This window comes from Puccinia triticina, chromosome 5A, assembly GCF_026914185.1.
Source record: "Puccinia triticina chromosome 5A, complete sequence".
Classification (NCBI taxonomy): Eukaryota; Fungi; Basidiomycota; class Pucciniomycetes; order Pucciniales; family Pucciniaceae; genus Puccinia; species Puccinia triticina.
In genome coordinates this window covers 7,725,249-7,745,097 of record NC_070562.1, presented here as the reverse complement: position 1 = coordinate 7,745,097, position 19,849 = coordinate 7,725,249, and the positions used below count along the sequence as shown (strand labels likewise).

The following is a 19,849-nucleotide window of genomic DNA, read 5'->3' as shown; positions in this document are numbered from 1 at the left end:
ACCCAGTGTGCGAAATCGAAAAGCGTAGATAAAAAGTCGCCTGGAGGCAACTCTTTGATACCTCGGGATGAACCGCTTGACATGCTTGTCTCGGATGTCGCTGGCCCGTTTTCTTATGATATGTCTGGCAAAAGATATGTCATTACACTCCGAGATCACGCAACTACCTACATCTGGTGCGATGTAATGACGGAACGGAGTGAAGTCCCTGGGAAAATCATGTCTTGGCTAAATCACATGAAAACTACTCTTGGCAGATATCCGAAGGCCATCCGCTGTGACAACGCACCAGAATACACTGCGTCGCTGAAGAAACTCCTGGTGCCAATAGGAGTAACACTGGCCCCAGTACCACCATACAGCCCTGAACAAAACAGCGAGGCAGAGAGGGTCAACCAAACGCTAGGCAACATGGCCCGGACAATGCTCCACGAGTCAAAAATGCCCCGACCCTACTGGACTTATGCCTACCGGATGGCTGCTCATATCCACAATCAAATTCCCAACAAGAAAATAGATACCTGCCCTCTCAAAAAGCTGTACGACATCGAAGTCAACCCTAATGTCCTATACCCGTTTGGGGCCGAAGCAATAGTACATGTGCCAAAAGAAAAGCGAGATAAGTTGTCAGAGAGAGCAATATCAGGAAAACTTATTGGGTACCCGGCAGCAGAAGCAGGCTGGCTAATATACTCCAACCAAAATGGCAGAATTCTACACTTGACATCTGTAATCTTCCCTGAATTCCAAAACCTACCAGTGAAGAAGAAGGAGCCGAAGAAGACCAACATTGATTTCATCATCAATCAGATTGTGCTGAAGCTTGGCAAAGAGAACACCAATCAGATTGTGAAAGCGGAAGAGAAGGCAATAGCAAACCTTCCAGTCAATGAGGACCGACGGATCCCAATAAACATCAAGTCGGCACTCAAATCAAAAGAGGAAGTAGCTTGGCAAGCGGCGGCAAATTACGAGATAGATAAGTTTGTTGAGCTAGGTGTGTGGGCGCCGGTGGATCTGTTTCCAGGAGCCAAAGCACTAGGATGCCGCTGGGTCTTTGCAATAAAGGATGGGATACTACCAGGAGACCCAGAAATCTTCCGCACTAGGTACGTTGCAAAAGGGTTCAATCAAGTCATGGGACAAGACTGCAACGAGACATACGCCCTAACCACCTCACTAGTCACGCTTCGACTATTGATATCTCTAGCCATCAAATATCATTACCCAATAGCGACGTTCAATGTGAGCTCAGCATACCTCTACAGTCCAATAGAGGAGGAAGTTTATGTTCAACCTCCGGCGGAAATCAGGCCAGAATTGAAAGGAAAAATCATGAAACTGAATAAAGCGATGTATGGCACAAAACAAGCCGCGCGTTGCTGGTGGAAGTTCTTCAAGTCAAAAATGGAAGGCATTGGTTTTATTGCGTCGGAACTAGAACAGTCACTTTACATCTACAGGCAGGGAACGGGTTTCATCATCATATGGTTGCATGTGGACGATGGATTTGCGGTAGCGTCGGATGAGAGTCTAATGGGCGAGTTAAGGACGGCAATGGAGAAGGACATGAAGATCAAGTGGTCGGACAAAGTGGCAAAGCTGGTGGGGATAAGCATCAAACTGAAGGCAGATGTTGTGGAACTCAACCAGGAAAAGCTAGCAAATCAAATAGTGTCCGACTACGCAATACCATTTTTCACCCAAAGAAGCACTCTCCCAGACAAGGCGTTAGAAATACACTCTGGCAAGCCGGTTGATCAAACTAGATACCGGTCCATAATAGGTTCTTTGATGTACTTGGCATTGGGCACAAGACCAGACATCTTGTATGGAGTAAATCTGCTGGCGCGGTACAGCAAAAATCCATCTCAGCAGTGTGGTAGACGGAAAAGTGAAAAATCAAAAGTTTTTTTCTGTACTAAATATTTACTCACAATACGCCTCAAGATACCACCAAATGGACCTCATAAATGGACTCTACGGCCAATGTTACCCCTAGGCACCACTGGAAGCATCACTGGAACCCCGCTGGATTGGAAGTTACACCCTCTTGGACCCTCATGGACACGGCCAGCCCCAGTCATCAACCTGTCACACCCCCCAAGTCACCTTTCCCAGGTATACACATACTCAGACCCAGCCAAACACATACTCTTTTCCATCCCTCTTATCTCCACTGCTTATGCAGGGGACCAACCTCATTTCCTCTGTATTTGACATGTCCCCGCCTCATTTATGCACCCCTTGCAGCTGCATGCAGTCTTCTGACCCCATTTCTGCACTCCTTGCATTAGTCTGACACCACTCATGCACCCCTTGCATGAGGTAACCCTGTATTTGACATTTCCCTGCTTTGTTTATGCACTCCTTGCATAGTATGACCTCATCTTTCATTTCTCACCCCACTTTCTGCCTGTATTTAGTATCTTCTGACACCACTTGTACGCAGCCCACCAGCTAAAATCCCTCATCCAGGGTCCCCCTTGTAGCTAAAATCCCTCACATTTGTCTATATAAGGAGCTCTCTCCCCCCCCCAGTTGTTTTTCCCTCAGTTCAGTACCCACCAGTTATACAGATATCACCCATTAGCCTTTATCATCACCCTTACACTTTTATAACATACCCTATCATCCCTCTTATCTGCAATAACCACTGAGCTCACTATCATATTCTCATACTCTCATATCACTGGTTGCATATCACGCACCTGTCACAAGTTACCCGGTTCTTGGTTCAACTCCCGACTGAGACATATACCCTTCTCAGCCCAGACACCTCTCAACTTCTTATATCACCCTCTCGAGGACCTGTGTTCAACCCCCACCGGAAACATCAAGTCAACTTTCACCCTTTCCGGCATCATAAACCCTCTCAACTCTCACATACCTGTCATCAAACAACTTCATCTGGAACTAGACCAGACCTATCACTTGATTAAAACTTGCCAAGCTTAGCTTGGTGGGTCTTGTTATCTGATAGTATAGAAGGGCAGAGTTTGTACCTCCATCATCCCCTTCTCCATTCAGCAAAAGGGTTTCACAACCACTTTTGAGTCTTACAGCGGCACTGGGAAGCGCTAGATTTTCTTATTGGGTATCTAAAAAGGACGAAATTGATGAAGTTAACGTTAAAGAGGCGTGGAAGGTCACTGGACTTGTGGTTGGATGCGAATTGGGGCGGCGGGCACAAGCGGTCTACGTCAGGTTTTGTCATCAAGCACCTGGGAGACTCCATTGCGTGGGGAGCGAAGCGGCAAACAGTGGTAGCACTGTCAACTTGTGCGGCGGAATATGTGGCTCTATCAGATGGATCTCAACAATTGGCCGGAGTCTCAATACTTCTTGAGGAAATAAAACACCAGCTGCCAATGGAAATTTTCTGCGACAACGAAGCGGCCATCCTTGAGAAAAAACAGTTTTTATTATTGAAACTAGAACCAGAACTAAAAACAAGAATAGGTTAGAATTGATAAAGAATAACAATATATGATTTTGAAATAAAGAAAGCATACCACGATAAGAATGAGTTTTGGAGGGAATCAGAACTGATAGACTAAGGTAGATGATATCAAACAAGGAAAGGTAGTAGACACTGTGAAAGCAAGCAAAGAGTGAAATAAGATTGGTCAATAAGTTGAAAGCGTTGATGTGATGACAATTTTGAGAGCTGATGTGATTGTCTTTTCTCACCAAATTGGAAGAAGCCAATTGATGAATTCAAGTGAGTAGATTGGGGCGACTAGGATAAGAGGCGCAGAAGTTGAGGTGGAGTCGAGGCGATGTTGAAGGCGATTTGATTGAATGAGTAAGGAAAAAAGAGAAAGGGAAAAAAGAAGAAAGGAGGGGAAGAGTTGGAGTCGAATGGAGATGTTGAGGACGGGAATTTTGGTGAGTTTTTTGGTGGAGATGGGAGCAGAGGCCGAGCAGTGGAGGCTGAGTGAGTGTGTACGACAGAGACAAGGTCGAGGTCGATGAGACTGCTGAGGAGAGAGCCAGGTAGACGACAGAGACTGATTTTATACCAAAAGATTGAAGGGCTGACTTGTGGTTGCACGGTTGCTTTTTGAGATTTTGCCGGTCAAGTTGTGGTTTGTCGATGGTTTCAGGAATGTGTTTCAAGGATGTTCGTCGGGTCATCGGTTGGGAGGAAGGAATATGGAAGGTGTTTTGAGATATGAGACTTGGAGGAGTTTGAGGAGACGAGAGTGAGAAGAGCAGGGATGATGCGCAGTGAGCGGACGCGCAGCGGGCGCGCACTGAGAGCGCTGAAATTCCAACAATCCTGATTGCGGGCAAAAACACGTCAAAAAAAAAAAAACAAAGTACCTGACGCGGGCTTTTTATTTCATCAACGACTTCATCAGAGAAAACAAGGTCAAGATTTCATGGACAAGCACCATTCTTCAACAGACGGACATCTTCAAAAAGCGACTAGGACCCAGCAAAATGGACGCGGCGACAGCATCACTTGGTCTGAAGGCGTGAAGTTTACCAACTTGGGAGGGGGTGTTAGAGGCCGGGGTAGCCAAGGTGGTAAACTTAGTACATAAGCGAGTTTATTCATCTGAAGCATGTATCCAAAACACTGTATATACCTAACTTAACACAAGACCCTCTTTGGAGGGCCTGGTGCAGCCTGGCTGGCGCAGAGCGCCCCTTGCGAAGCGAGCCTCCAAAGGAGGGACTTGCGCCGTATACCCCCCTACCCGCCCTACTCTTTTTGGCATTTGGCATGGCATTATTTTAGAAACACTGTCAAATTTGATCCACTCAACCTTTTTTTTTTTCTTGTTCAGTGTGCCATGACCGCCTGCTTCTTCTCTACAAGCATGCCAAAAATCAAGTGTCCCACTCACTTCAAAATTGGTCTTTTTCCTTGTTTTCCATGGGGAATACATCCACAGGCTGCTTATGTAATGTAAAGCCACCAGTCAGAGTACAGGGAGTGGTCCCATCAAACCTGAGCACTTTGAAAGTCTTATTATGACAGTAAAGAATGGTGAGAAGGTCCAAAAATAATGCTACATATCTTACAAGATGCAGAAGAAGGAAGGGGTCATTTGGCTCAGCGGAACCTTCATGTTATTCCTCACAACTGAGGAGGTACAAGCAATAGAATGGAAAACAGCAAAAAAACAAGAAAGAGTAGGGCAAGCACTGGTGCATAGTGTATAAGTCCCTCCTTCGGAGGGTCCCTGCGGGACGGCGTCCCCCCTCCACAAAGAGAGGGTCTTAGTTAAGTTAGTGTATATACATGCTGCGGCTACGCCTGTACTTAGTCTAGCCCAACCCGCTTGGTACTGGATTCCCTCTTTCCTCACCGAGAGTGGATCCAATACCAAGCAAGGCTGAACCTACCGTGACGCATCTCTTGTTGTCAGGTATGTGCAATTCAATACCGTGAGTGGATCCAATACCAAGCGAGGCTGACCCTACCGTGACGCATCTCTTGTCGTCAGATTTGCATTCACTCATTCGAGTGTCTTATATGGGGCGCCCCCCGAACATCGCCGCTGGCGCCACCGTGGCCCCGCAAGTCAATAAGTGGCGCTGTAAAATGCAATGCCGGCCAGGTGTTGGAGGGCGTCGGACATAGCCTACACCGTGTAGGCGCCTCGCGAACGGCCCCAGATGGGCGCCTCGCGGACACCCTGGGGGGGGGGGGGGGGGGGGGGGGTGGCGCCGTGTCTGCGTCTGCATTCAAAACTCCAGGCCCCCGCGAGCGCCTGGCGCCCTGCCTGGCGTCCTGCTTGCGGGGGCAATGGCGGTGATGAGGACTGATAGCGGATGACTTGCGCACACCTGTTGAGGGTTTTGTGGGCGCCTGGTGGGCTCTCATCCCAACGCCATCGGGGACGAGGCCGTGGTGCATAGGCGTGGAAAATCTGCCGTCCACCAAATCACCCGGGTGGACTTTTGGCAGGCGGCGACGGCTCCGCCCGGCTTGGCTGGTTGGCGACGACGGTGAGGGCCCTTTGAGGTACGATGGGAGGCCCTACCATCTGTCGACTAACGGTCCGCCCCTGAGCCGCCTCCGGCGACCGCAGGATGGACGATGGGCAGGGCTGTTAGGCCGCCGCTGGATGCACCAGCTCCGTGATGCCCGCGGGGAATGGGAGAGGAGGCGCGTGGATCGCCTCCTCGGCCGCTTGGCCACCAGGTGCAAAATGAGGCCGGGCATCATTCGGTGTCTGGCAAAGGACGCCAGACGGGAGTCTCATGGGGATGCATGGTAAAGCGGGTTTTCTTATTCCATCCATAACTTCACTGACTATATTTATGGGTATTTACAAGGGTGAGGGGCCAAGGGAAAGGGGGGAATGAGAAGGGGAGGGGAATCAAGCCATCAGTCCGACCTGGATGTTGACCTCGTCATTGGTGGGGCGGGTGCAGTTGTCGCGATCCAGGTCGGCCAGAAGCGGGGACATCCCAAAGAGGAGATGGTCCTTCTGAACCACGAGGAGGGTCCACCTGCATGGCACCCAAAGATCAGCAGAGGTTTGAGGGATGGGGGAGAAGGGGGGTGGAGGGGCAACTGACACATTGTTCCAGTCTTCACTGCGGGGGCGGTTGGCTTGGATTTGGCCATCGATCTGGTCCCAGTGCGATATGGATCGTGCGGCCAGATCAAAGTGGTTGGCCATGGTGGCCAGTCGGATGTACGCAAACCGGGCCTTCAGTTGAGGCACTCGGGCCAGAGCGCCTCAGCTGAAGGCCCGGTTTGCATACATCCGACTGGCTGCACCGAAATTGGCGTACAGCTGCTGAGTCGGTGACAAGGCGACGGGGTCATCTGGCAGCCCATCTGGTGCCTTGTGGTGACCCTTGCGGTCAGTGGGGTTCAAGTGCAGGAATGAGTTGAATGCGGCCTGAGGCGGGGCGGGGGATCCGTTGTGCCGTTGTCTTTGGGCGGGGCGACGGGGCTCTTCTGGAGGGCAGATCAGTTGAGAAACGGAGGGGGGGGGGGCAACATGCTCAGGAAGGGGGGGGGGGGCAACATGCTCAGGAAGGGGGGGGGGGGCAACATGCTCAGGAAGGGGGGGGGGGGGGGGGGGGTTAGCTGGCGCAGGGGCAGGAGAGTGGCTTACCGTCTTCGTCTGCGGATCCGGCCCGGCGGCGGCTTGAGGGAGTCGCAGTGGTGCCGTCGAAGGACATGCGGGGCAGGGGAAGGGTGGATCGGCTGGGGGACAGGAGGATCGGCGGGTTAGACGATTATGATGGCCGTTGGGGAAGCGTGGGACTCTTGGCAGATCAGGTCGGCCATATGAGGGCGCGGGAGTCTTGCCCTAACTGCATGACTTGGGGGAGCAGACCTAGCCACAATGCTGCGGCTGGGCTAGGTCGTCCCCGCGCCTGGGCGCTCCCGCGAGCGCCTGCCACAGCGGGCAGGCCCGGCCCGGCCAGCAGGCGGGCCCAGGACTTGCACAAGTTCAGAGGCCCACTTCCCCTGACAAGTCCCCTGTTCGATCACCCCATGTAGGACGCTATGACAGCGAACCCCTAACTTAACTAAGTCCCTCCTCGGGGGAGCGAAGCGACCTCCGAAGGAGGGACTTATGACTTATGTCACACTTCTTGCCTGAGAGATTGGGGCCTTTGTGGCTTTTTATGCCATTTTTTCCTTTCTCCCTTCACACCAAAAAAACTAGGCAGCCTCTGCTGGAGCCCTGAAGGGTCAAGATAGCTGAACATCTTGGCTTTGTGTCCCTGTCCTCATGATGAGGATTGGATGAAGGGGCTGCAGTGGCCAAGGCCTCTTAACCAGAGAATAGAGAGCTTGGTTCCTGTGTAATTGAATTGAGAAACCATACTGTTTTCCTTGGTCAGTTCAATCCGCACAGCATACAGCTCAAGGAACCTTGAAAATACATAACTTTGAAGGGTCATGGAGCAACAATGGTTGGACTTCCAGGAACATGTGTAGCGGCAAAAGACAGGGAAGAGGGAGACAAGTTTGATGATCCAAAGCGCATGCCTGGGGCCCTTTGGGAACAGGGTCAAAAATTGAAAGGCACAAAATTGCCTGCAAAAACATTTGGAAGATCAGAATCTCTCAGGCCAAAATGTGGACATTAGTCCCAAGTCCCTCCTTCGGAGGTCGCGCTTCGCGCCAGCCCCGGCTGTACCAGGGCCCTCCGAAGTGGGGGACTTGTGTTAAGTTAGAGCGAACCCTGAATTGCACGAGGATGACTGTCATCATGGAGCCACTGATGCCCCCAATGAAACACGAAAGGTCAGTCAGTTCCTGATCATGAATAAACCCGATTGCACTCTTACCGCAAACTGATCCCCCCCATACAGGAAAACCTGGGGCCGCCGTCTTCCGGCAAGAGGCGCCGTCACGACTTCAATCGGCCATCTACCCCTGCCCGCGGGACCACCGACTGGGGGATCGACCTGAACGTCACTTGGACGATCTGGCTTGAATCGCCTAGACCGACCGAGGATACCTACCCTTCCTACTGGGCCGGTCAGATGACCTACTGGGAAGGCCACTACGGTCCCCGCCCCGAGGCCCCCATCCAAATCCAAGGCCACCCGACCAATCAGACTTGGATCCAATTCAAGCAATGAGTGCTTGGCCAACTGCGCACCAACCCCCAAACTGCGCAAGCGATGTGCGAACGCCTGACTTCCCCACCAGACGACCTCATCTGGGAAATGTCGATGACCCAGGAAGGCCTGGCCGGCAAGACTCAGCACATTCAGGCGTCCAACGCCGTCGGGTTTGTCACAGCCCTTGAGCATATGGCCAAGGAGTCAGACGGCGTGACCTTTGGCCTACACATTTCTAGTATCAACCCCTCAGAGTTCAATGACATGGCCACTGATTCCAGTGATGGCGACCCTGCGGGCACCACCAATTTGCCACTCCCGCCCCCCAACTCACTGTCACCCCCGCGCATCAGACTCGCAGGACTGAAACCCACGAGCAAACCACGAATCACTTTGACCCCAATTGGGTTGGCAGTAGAGTACACCCTCTACGTCCCCCATGGTGTATGCAACCAAGGGGAACTGTTCTCAGAAAGGTATTCAAATGCCAGACTAACACCGCCGCTCCTAGTTGACCTTGCCACGCTTACGGCCCAGGACCTCAAGAGAAAAATATTTGCCCACCTCGCCAAGCAGTGCGACCCTGGCCGACTTGATGTCGTTGCCATTGAAAGCAATGTCCTCAGTTGCTTGGCGTGAAGCTTCTCAATCATGGATGCAACTAAGGCCAGCCCCGAAGGCTCCTTGATGGCCAACAAACACGGGTTTGGACATTTCCTGGCCTCCGCACGCTTGGCTTCTCCCTTGGCGCGGATTACCATCTGAGTGATTCAGGAACTTGAAACGCGGGTGATTAAGGTGAGTGCGAGATCCCCCAAGGTCGTGTCAGACCCCCATTGCTGTTTGCGTCTTGCTAATGTGCCCCCCCCCCATGACATTGCACGCGTCATGCCAGCCTGGGCAACCCCCAGACCACCCCCCGATTGCGCGCCCGTCTGAGCCCCTGTCTCCTGACTAGGCCACCCCCCCGGTCCGTTGTTTCCATTTGACCCTCTCAGAGGACTGCATTAAGTCCTCTGAAGCCCCTACTTTTCCCTACTTTGTATCTAGAATCCTCCCTGCACCCTTGAGTAGATACAGCCCAGCCTTCCAATGATATCCCCAGTTTGTGGGCCCACAAGGCCCACCAAAGATGGCCTCCCAAGTCGCGGTCACATTTGACTACTCAAAGTCTCTGTGCCCCAACCTCACACGCAATGGTGAGCAATAATATTTTAGTGGGCCAGCAAGGCCCACCAAAGTTCCCATCCCAAGTTTTGAGGATATGACTAGTCCATGTCACCGCACCCCAACCCCACACACAATGGTGAGCAATGAGAATTAACAATTTCATGAGGCCCCCAAAAAACAGAAACAAGAAATAACAAATTTATGAAGCCCAATCATCTTTGGTGTCAGTTTCCCCCTCGGCATCTGCGGACCCCCATGAGATGTCAGTATCAAAGCCCTCAGAATCCTCATTCCACTCTACATCATTGGCGTTGTAGGTGGACCCAGTTTCTGCCTGACTCCCTGTGTCTTCAAAGTCAGTCTCCCCCTTGGCGTCATCATCCTCAGAGCAGCTGCTTTCACTCGGGTCTTGTTGGTCTGATTGCACCCCATCACCGCCATCATTACAGATGTCCAGGCCCTTTGCCATTGCTTCAACCCAATCGGCCGGGGTGGGTGGGTCCAACGGAAGATTAGAAAGGGAGTGATGGAGATGTGGATTGTGTAATGAACCGGCATTCAAGATGTAATGATCTTCATCAGAGTGATTCACAACCCACATCTTCCAATTGGTATCTTGGTGTTCCATATGTATTGACTTTGTCCTTTCTAAGGTACATTCACCTCGGTGGCAATCATGTTGCACATTCACTCAACCAAGGATATACTACACTCCGCATCACACAGTTAACCAATCATCCAAATCAGTTAACTGCTGCTTGGGAAACAGATACCAGCAAGAAACAAGAAGGGTGACCACCTTTGCATTGACTGTCAGCTCCCTGTCACTCCGACACACCTGCCTCATCTCATAATACTCATCCACCCCCCCCCCCCCCCCCCCCCAGCTGGAACTCAAGCACAGATACAAAATATGCTGGGCTGCCTTGGTCTGGAGTGACAGACCACAGAGACTCAACCAAACGCAAGATCAGATTGCCATTGAGTGACTCGCCTATCTAAAAATCATGATCAATACACACCTGACACAGGAATACCAATCACCACCACAAAAGTGCCTTTCCCAAGGCGGTCGTGTTTATTAACTTGGAGTTGGGCAACCTGAGCAATTGGCACCAATGGATGTGCATTCCTGAGGGACTTGGGGATTGAGGAGAGATTGTCTTTCTTGAGCTTTGCATTGGTCGGACATGGGAATTCATTTGCAGGTTGTAGACGTGAGGCCTTGTGGTTGTAACCCATAGATCTCTGAATTGAGGGGTACAATGTGAAGATTGAGGTGACAAGGGGCCCAATCATTTGAGCTGCTCCTGTGACATTGTTATATATTACACCATCTGAGAGGACCAACCTGAGGCATGATAGGTTATCAAAAGTGGTGGCTATGTCCCTGCCTGGCGCCAGTTTATTGGAGTGCACTGATGCCTTGCGTAAGACCCTGTTGAATGATTCAAATTTCTCAGTCAAAAAATTGGGTGCTGGGCTAAACCGTTCAATGCACTCAGGGAGATGCAGGAGCATATGGAATTTTGGTTTGTTGACCCATTGTGCGGCTGCTTTGGTCAAGTGGTATAGGAACGTGTGAATGTGAGACAGGAAGGCCTTCATGTCATTGATTCTTGTTTGGAAGATGAAAGTTGCCAATTTACTCAAAGCAAACCAGATAGGCCTCTGTTCCAATCAGCAAAAACAAAAGGTGTGGCTTGTAGTATGATTTTGAAGTCTCTTCCAACCAGACTCTTGATGTGCTTGATCAGATAAGTGGGCTTCAATGATGAGATATTTAGACTTGTGCAGTTGGAAGATTCCAGCCAACCAATCATCTGATGCTTGTCCGAGTTGGAGACCCCTGAAACCAAATCACAAGCTAAATATTTTACTGCGCCAAGCAAAACCACATGTAAGACCTCCACTGGTGTGTCTTGTACCCCGGCAAAATCTGTAAAGAGATCCCACTGCATCAGTGAAACAAAAGGCATGATTAGAAATGAGGCAAACAGAATTACCTTTCAGCCCTAAAATTGGACTGCATATGCTGGGAGACTTTTCTGCTTCCAATTGCTTCATCTTCTCCTTGACTGCTGGGTCCCGCTTTGCGTTGCAAATAAACGGGTTTGATATTGGGTCCTTTATACCCCACTTCTTGCCTTTTATGGTGAACTGATTGAAGCTTTTGGAAAGGGCAGTCTTGACTAATTTATGGCATCTGCTACGAGTTTGGGCCCAAACACGTGGCCTCACAGCGGTCTACATGAGAGAGGATCAGTCCAATGTGCGGATGTTGAAGCCAAGCCAAATTGGATAAATACCTCTTCACACAAACTTTCCCGGTGCAGAAATTCCCATACAAATGTTGAGGTCTGCTTGAATTTCTTCATTCTAACTGATAACTAATTACACATCCTTCATGGGTGGAGGGCCGCCCCAGGGTTCGGGGTACATGTAACTTCAGCATGCATTGGGGAGTCCCCAAGAAAAACACAAGACTGTTGAAGTGACCCAGACAGCTTGAGAAACGCTATGATTGTAAGCTGCAAAACCCACAGTGGACATGAGACTGAGAGAAACCTGCCAAACATCAGCTCATGACAGAAACAAAATCAAGAGAGAAAGATGAAACTGAAACCATACTTGATCTCCTTTACGAGTTGTTCAGAGGGTTTGCCAGCCAAAGCCAAGTTTGAAGTGGCCAAAAAATGGCATTTGTACTCCTGGTTTGAGATTTTTGGGGGGTGGCCTGCAAGAGTGAAGTAGAAAGAAATCTGCTTGTTGAATTGCTTGGATATGCTGCCAGATGTGTCATTGGAGTAAAAAACGATTGAAACAATGTGAAGTATCATATTATGAGATTTATTCCTCCAAGGGTTTGGTAAATGTACCACTTCTTGACTTGAGATGGACTTGATTGCTAGGTAATGTACAAATGAGGAGGATCAGATTACACCAAAAGGGAGGGCAAGAGGTGCAATTATGATCAGGACTTGCCATACAGTGCCCCAGCACAGGCATCAACCAACGTCCGGCCATCGGTCCATTGAATCTCCTTGTAGCTGAGGCAAAATTGTTCAGCAGATATTGATTGCAGCCAATTGTCATGAAATTGGAGGCCAAAAGGCAGCTCAATCTTGAGGGTATCAGTCTGAATATTATTAACTGTGAGGAATCCCACACCATCCCTTGCAACATCCCAGCACCTAGCATGTAAGACCCCGGCTTGAGTAAAGAAAAATAATGGGATTACCAGCTGTTTTGATTGCAGCTCCACTGGCTCAAATATGTAGAAATCCTTATCTTTGACTTGGCACATTTGAGGCCTGTGATCTTGGGACATGCCAGTGAGCCACTTTCTAGATTGGGAGAACTTGGTTATCATCAATCCATCTGTTGACTCCGGATAATACTCCATATGCCTGGCCACCAGTGGGTTGGCCAATTCCTGAGAAGAGCCGACTTTGTATCAGACAAATATTTGTACCAAATCTGTCATGAATGTAGTTTGATTTATCACATACCTGGCTGATGATTTTTTGGCTACTCAGTGTGTAGCATGGAGTATCAAAAACAAAAACATCTGTTTGAACTTGTTCCCTAGTAAATCCCGAATCCTCTTGCGTGACTCCTGGACCGCAGCCCATTCCGGCAGTTTGAGTCCACACACCTCCCAGACTGCACTGATACGTTTGTAGAGTGATCTTGACAGCATTGAGCGCGTATGGCCAATTAAGAGGGAAGCCACCAGGTCCTGAATCCCATTGTGATGTAGTTAGTATGATAAGAGACGGAGTTTGTATGATAAGAAGTGATCCCATTGGCATGATACACCTTGGGGGAGAGAGACTGACCAGCTTGCTCTTGAACGGAAACCAGGCGCTGGCGTCAACCTTGTTGGACCTCTTATTGGTGCGCGCTATTGGCGGCTCATCATCTGGGGTGTGATTGCCCTTGTGAGCCGCAATCAGCAAGAGGTCCGCCTCAAGACAGCCGCGCGGGTCTTGAAAGAGTGGTGTCTGATTTGTGTTTGCCTCCAAGCGCGTTTGGGCGTGGCTCGCCGTCAGGCTGGCAATCAAACCCTTGACGCCAGGGGCTGTGACGGGGGGGGGGGGGGGGGGGGGGGGGGCTTGTTGAGATCCAATAACTCGACTGCACCAAGTTGATCTCAAAGTGTGCGGAGTTATCTTCCTGCGCCCGCGGGGGCGGCGCGGTTGCAATGGGGCTGGGTGATTGTAGCCTGGTCATGGCCTCGTGTTGCTGCACATTCAGTTGATGTGCCTGAGTGCGGATATGCTGGCGCCAATTCTTTGTACCCCTCGCCAAACTGCATAGCTTGCAGTAATAAACACCTTCTGTGTAGGTGAACTCTAAAGGAGGGGGGCACAATGCAATCATCAGTTGAATAGCTCTCAAGTTCACGCAGAGCAGGGTCCGGTGCATCATGCAAACCTGATCCGTTGTGTTTGCGTGGTCGAAAGCGGTGTTTGTGTGATCGTTTGAATGGCGGATGTGCTGAATTGTTGTCTTGAGGCGGGGAACCGAGGTAACCAACCCAAGTGCACTCTTGGGGGCGGGGCAGGGGTGTGACACGACCCTGTGTTGTATGTATGTGCATGTTGCACGTTTGAGGTCGCTGTCCTCTGAAACAATGACAGGTGGCACCTGACCGGTCCGCATATTCCCTCCTCACTGCCAACATATTTGGCTGGGACAAAGTCATCCCAGTTTAACTGAGATGCACTCGACCAATTTAAAATGAGTTGATCTCATCCAATGAAATATAAACCCAAGGGGGGTACCTTGGATTTATATTTCATCAGTTGAGATCAACCAAGTTTAACTTGGTTGAGTGCATCCCAGTTTAACTGGGATAACCTCAACCCAGCCAATTATGCTGGCAGTGCCTTGAAGGATTGTTCCCGCGCGCGCGGGGGACATCCTTCAAGGGTGTGTTACACCCAACCAGCGGCATGCCAAACTTGCCAAACATGGCAGTTTGGCTGCCATTTACAGTCGATCAACATTGAATCGATTGACTTTGTTCCTCTTGTCAATTTTTTTTCATTCGCGGCAAAGCCTGACACCAGCTCAACCGTGACGCATGGCTGGCCACCCAGGGAGGCGCCTGGCCCACGCCCTCAGCGGGCTCAAACTGACGCCCTCTAGGCTCGGGCGGACAGCCGTGTATCATGGTGGCACCACCGTGACTCCTGGTCAGGCTGGCGTCCTGTAACACCCACCTGGCGCATGTATGACTCCTGTGTCAGGTGGGCGCAGGGGCTTTTCCCGATTCGCCCGGGTGTGTATGTGCGGACGGATCCCAACGCCATCTTCAAAAAACCTGGCTGGCGTGGAGCCCAAGCATTCTGTCTGATGCCGCGTCGGGCAAGCCGGTGGGGTTTTTCAGCTGTGCCGCTGAGGTAATCTTCGGAGGAGTCGTACTCTTGGCAAACCAGTTCGCCGAGAGAAGCCGGAGTACATATTCTAGTGAAGAACCAGAGTTCTCCAAGAGGAACTTTAACAGGATTTCTCCGAATAGAATTCCGGCAAACTTTTTCCAGTTCTGCAAGAATAATTTTGGCAAACTCTTTCCCTCTCTCTGCAGAGCAGTTCTCCAAGAAGGAGTGATCCGGAGAGCCAGTTCTCCGGGAAAGAGTTCCCCAAATAATCCTAGATTCTGATTTGCTTGGTTGGACACACAACCAATGGTTGGATTTCACTGATTAGTGAGGCCTCTCAAGGTTCATTTCCTTGATGAGTCGCGACAATTGATTGCGGCTTCATCGGTTGCATTTCCCCCCAATGGTACACTTAGCCTATTTACAAGACATCCTCAAATCAGTAAGTAAAAAAAGGAAATTAGCAAGAAATCACATACAGTGCAAGCTCTCCTTTCCTCTTTTGAACCTGATAGATATTCATTTCCAGGCTCCCTTTTAGATAGTATTGATATACATGAACTGGATGACCCTGTCCTAAGCGGTAAAGTCGGTCAACAGCTTGGACTTCTGCTGCAGGGTTCCACCCCGGTTCCTGAATGATGTAGTATTATTAGCTCTCTTCTATGCCTGTAAAAAACAACTATGGCTTACCATCATGTACACATTCTGAGCGCAACACAAATCAATGCCTACCCCGGCAGCTTGGATTGAGGCCAAGAGAACACTACACTGTCTGTTGGTTCAAAATTGATTCAGGTTTTCATCACGTTTTTTGATTGTCTGGTCCCCAGTAAGCCAGGTTAATCCAATACCGTTCTCCTGAAGTGCCCGTTCAATACTATAAGGTTGAATCAGAATCAACATCTATCCCCTTTCCATGCTCCAAAGCAAAACAACATAACTTACATCCCCAGAAACCCAGTGAAACTAAAAAATACCACTGCTTTTGTCCTTTCAATTCCATGAACTCCTCCCAAAAAGACCTTCAGGTTGTCAACTAGATGGAAAATCTTTCCTGAATCCTGCCATTGCCATTTTGGTTGATGAAGTATCTCTGATCTTGCAAATAATGGATGGTTGCAAAATTGACAAAGCATTGTCAACTGTCTGAAAAACTCCGACGAATCCCATTTCTCCCCCGCTGTTCTTAGCCTCCCAAAATATTGGATGAATGTCTGGTGTAGATCCTTCAAAATCTCCTCCCATTCCGAGCTGATTTTGACAAGTATAAATTTCTCCACTTTCTCGGGGAGATTCAACAAAACATCCTTTGTTCTTCTCAATCACACAGCTTCCATGAGTTGGCTTAAGGTCTTGATTGCCTCTCAAGCACCAACATTCATTCAAGGGACAAGACAGCTCCTCCATACCCACTCTTCATCCCATGGATTTATTTTCAACAGCGTAATCAAGCTTTGCAAGTCAGTCAATCGGTTTTGGACAGGTGTCCCTGTCAAGCAAAGAACAAACTGGCACTGAAGATTTTGAATGCTCTGGGTTCGGTGTGTTGCTGCATTCCTTATTAAGCTATCATCATAAAAATAAATCAGCACCATGTATGCCAATTGTCCACATCAATAATTTCACTTACTGGGCTTCGTCCAATACAATCCTGAACCAGAACAGATCCAGAGCTCCAATGTTGTGCTGGTTGGAGTGTTTCTTGTTACCACTTGTTCCGATCATTTTGTAAGCGGTAAGTTGTCAAAATCAGCATTGTCAACTGCAGGTCTTCTCTAGTAAGGCTCTTCCGATTGTCTCCATGGAAAACCTCATAAGGGATTGAGTGATCTCTGAAATGGAGATCAATTTCGTTTTTCCAATTTGAAAGGGTTGCCAGAGGGCAGATGACTAGTGTAGCTGCAGATCGTTTGTTGGAATCAGCTCGTGGGAAACTTCTTCCGTTATCACTTGTTGCCAGGATAAAGGCAAGGGTTTTTAACGTCTTTCCTGACCCCATATCGTCAGCTAGTATTGATCCCTGGGACCTGTTGTGATTTGGTTCCTTTGCACTAGAATTTGAATCTTTCTTGTAGTAATTGCAAAGCCAGGCATTGTCATGATGGTACCACAAGGCTTCTGGCTTGTTGTTCTCAGAGTCCTCATTCTTGAGTAGGAAGTTTAGGGCAGAAATCTGATGGGGTTTCATACTTGTCTTGCACTTTTGAAGCAATGTTGAAAGCCAAGGTGCTGGTCTGGAGTTTGAGTCCCTAGTGGTTTCAGTGAGGTGGGGAATTGCGAAGAAAACATCTGGGCTGTCACCAATCATTTGAATGCCCCGTTGAGCTGGAAACCCAGCTTTCATATTGAAAGGTTGCTGGTGGGCTCACTGCAGCTAGCCAATAGATTAGTCGGTTGCGCAGCCAGCCAATTTCAACCCGCCTGCTGGCCGGAGCGGGCTTAACTAAGCCTCTCCAAGAGCTGGCGCAGAGCATCTCCGAAGGAGACGCGTGAGCACGGGAGGGACTTGGGTTTAGTTTAGCTCTGCAGCAAAGTTTGAGTCGAACTCAAAAACAAGGGACAATGTCATCTATCCTTAAATCAACGCAAAAGGAACAAGTTCTTGGAAGGGATTAGCATTTGTTTAAACTTTGTTGCGCAGTGTCTGGGTTGGAACAAGCTCCAAACACCCAACGTACGGGAAGAACAAAGTCTCAAGTTTTTGAGCGTTGGAGTTCTCCAATACATTCATCAATGATGTTTGATTGAGTTGGAAATCGTAATAGACGTTTGTGGTCTTGTGGGAGAGCGTCAAAGCTTTAATAGCATGAATTGAGAATCAGTTCCAAAGGGCAAATTCAATGATAGAGATATGGGCCCATACCTTTGGTTCAATAGACTTCTGACAACTGCGAAGTCTTGTTCCTCCTTTGCCAAGAAAGCCTTTGCTTTGGCTGCTTCTGCAAGAGAGCTAGCTTCCTTCCACGCGTTATAGCTTGGACTGTGTTCTTGCTGTTCTTGGAAAGCCTGCAGAGAAGGTAAAAGTTAGAATACAAGCTGTGTGCTTGTTAGTGTTGAGAGGAATGATTCAAGCTTACCCTTCCTTTGCTTTGTCAAATGAAAGCATGAAGAGCGGAACAGTATCCCTTCAGAAATTGGCCAAACAGTCGGGCCACTATCTTCAATCTGTTCAAAGTCTCTTGTTTCTCATTACAATGAAAAGGAGCAATGGCATCCGAGACTGTGAAGTTTGTTCCATCGTAAGCCCAAAAATACCACGTGTCCTGCAAATACAAAAGACATTGTAAAGTATCAAGATTTAATTGATGTGAACAATTTTGCATATCACAGCCTAAAAAGAAACTAAATTAGTGCAATATCACAAGCACAGATGAGGTGAACAGATTTAAGATGACTCACCCTCTAACTCTGCCATCATTTGAGCGTAGTTTTTGCTTGTAAGCTCTGCAACATTTGCTTCCAGAACAACAATGACACAAACATCTAATACCATGTATATGAACTCAATGCGCCCTTGGCTGGAACCCATTCCTTTAATGTAGCTTTTGGCATTGTTGCTGACAGCACCGCTGAACAAGTTACTGATTTCAACAAGAATCTTTTGAGCAGTGAGGACTGATTTCAGTTTATTTATGATTTTCTCAAACACAGGGCACTGTCATTGGTATTGGAATCACAAATGGACAGTTTTTACGTACAGCTCGCATCCAAGCGACAACCTTGGCTTTGTTGTCAGCAGCACTCAATTGACAAGTGTCAATCTCTGCTTTTTTGATTGCGCGGAAAACCTCAGTGGCAAAACTTCTTGGGATGTATGGTTCGACGGGTTTGTATTCTGGAATATTGGCTTGTACTTTGTATTGAGGCCAAAGTTGAACCGCATGTTTCCATTCCATTTTTGAGAATGATGGCACAAATTTTTCTAAGAGGTATGAAAGGCAGGTAAGGTTGATAAATAACAAGGGCATCAGTATTTCTACCCAAGATGGTCAAGATTGCTTACCTCTCAAGTTGATATTTTCCTCAAAAGGCAGTGAATGAGTTTGCATAAGTTGCGACAGATATACAATGCCTTGTCCAGATGGGTTGTTGCAAAGGTTCACGATGTGACTTTTGAAAGACCTTGGTACTTCTTGAGAAATTCCTTCTGTTGCAGTTTGATTTAATGTGATAGCAGCTTCCTGATCTGATATCAATTTGGGAAGGGTCTTCTTTGACTGCTTGTTGGTTTGCATGTCTCTTTGAAAAAATTGGTGTGGTTGAGGTCGTCAATATGTACACTACGGGTGCACTCTGACGTCTAGCCGACGTTGGCGCTTGCGTCGGTGAACACCCTGCCAACCCCGCACTAAGCCAACGTGGGATTGACGTTGGGGTGAAATTCGCTGGACACGTTGGCATGATCCCGGCGTCTGAAGGGGTAGTCAGATGGCTCCCGGCGTCGAACTGAGCAGTTGGTTCAATGCCAAAGTCAAGTGTGATGTGTACCCAACCTTTCGGGCGGGTGGGTTGTACTGACCCCGACGGCAGCGATGGGAGCCAATCCCATCCTCATCAAGCAAAAAGGATGACCACTCACAGGGGTCAAACTCCCTACCTGAAACACATGTTCACATCACATGAGCCGCATGGATACCAGTGTGCGCACCAATTAAACTTTAAAGTGTAGGCCTGTACAATCCTATACAATTGCACTCCAACCCCTTACCAAGCAAAACCTTCCTGAA

At 48.9% G+C, this 19,849-nt stretch overlaps 6 protein-coding genes across 6 annotated transcripts; 2 read left to right on the top strand and 4 right to left on the bottom strand.

Annotated features, from left to right (window-relative positions):
• Positions 1–6,341: 6,341 nt before the first annotated feature.
• Positions 6,342–7,158, bottom strand: PtA15_5A892 (uncharacterized protein; the record flags this gene model as incomplete). Its single annotated transcript, XM_053169701.1, has 4 exons — positions 6,342–6,474; positions 6,544–6,561; positions 6,733–6,931; positions 7,092–7,158. The coding sequence occupies 4 exons, from the start codon at positions 7,156–7,158 to the stop codon at positions 6,342–6,344; spliced, it is 417 nt and encodes a 138-aa protein (XP_053020872.1).
• A 1,031-nt stretch (positions 7,159–8,189) lies between these two features.
• PtA15_5A891 (uncharacterized protein) lies at positions 8,190–8,577 on the top strand (the record flags this gene model as incomplete). Its single annotated transcript, XM_053169700.1, has 2 exons — positions 8,190–8,240; positions 8,305–8,577. 2 exons carry the CDS (start codon positions 8,190–8,192, stop codon positions 8,575–8,577), a joined length of 324 nt encoding a protein of 107 aa, XP_053020871.1.
• Positions 8,578–8,619: 42 nt separating this feature from the next.
• On the top strand, positions 8,620–9,198 carry PtA15_5A890 (uncharacterized protein; the record flags this gene model as incomplete). Its single annotated transcript, XM_053169699.1, has 2 exons — positions 8,620–9,003; positions 9,097–9,198. The coding sequence occupies 2 exons, from the start codon at positions 8,620–8,622 to the stop codon at positions 9,196–9,198; spliced, it is 486 nt and encodes a 161-aa protein (XP_053020870.1).
• A 730-nt stretch (positions 9,199–9,928) lies between these two features.
• PtA15_5A889 (uncharacterized protein) lies at positions 9,929–10,330 on the bottom strand (the record flags this gene model as incomplete). The annotated part of the gene is made up of 1 exon (XM_053169697.1): positions 9,929–10,330. One exon carries the CDS (start codon positions 10,328–10,330, stop codon positions 9,929–9,931), a length of 402 nt encoding a protein of 133 aa, XP_053020869.1.
• A 2,934-nt stretch (positions 10,331–13,264) lies between these two features.
• PtA15_5A888 (uncharacterized protein) lies at positions 13,265–15,050 on the bottom strand (the record flags this gene model as incomplete). The annotated part of the gene is made up of 3 exons (XM_053169696.1): positions 13,265–13,471; positions 13,572–13,799; positions 15,036–15,050. The coding sequence occupies 3 exons, from the start codon at positions 15,048–15,050 to the stop codon at positions 13,265–13,267; spliced, it is 450 nt and encodes a 149-aa protein (XP_053020868.1).
• A 2,765-nt stretch (positions 15,051–17,815) lies between these two features.
• Positions 17,816–19,357, bottom strand: PtA15_5A887 (uncharacterized protein; the record flags this gene model as incomplete). The annotated part of the gene is made up of 7 exons (XM_053169695.1): positions 17,816–17,918; positions 17,986–18,128; positions 18,200–18,209; positions 18,316–18,385; positions 18,522–18,720; positions 18,821–19,044; positions 19,126–19,357. The coding sequence occupies 7 exons, from the start codon at positions 19,355–19,357 to the stop codon at positions 17,816–17,818; spliced, it is 981 nt and encodes a 326-aa protein (XP_053020867.1).
• Positions 19,358–19,849: the final 492 nt, after the last annotated feature.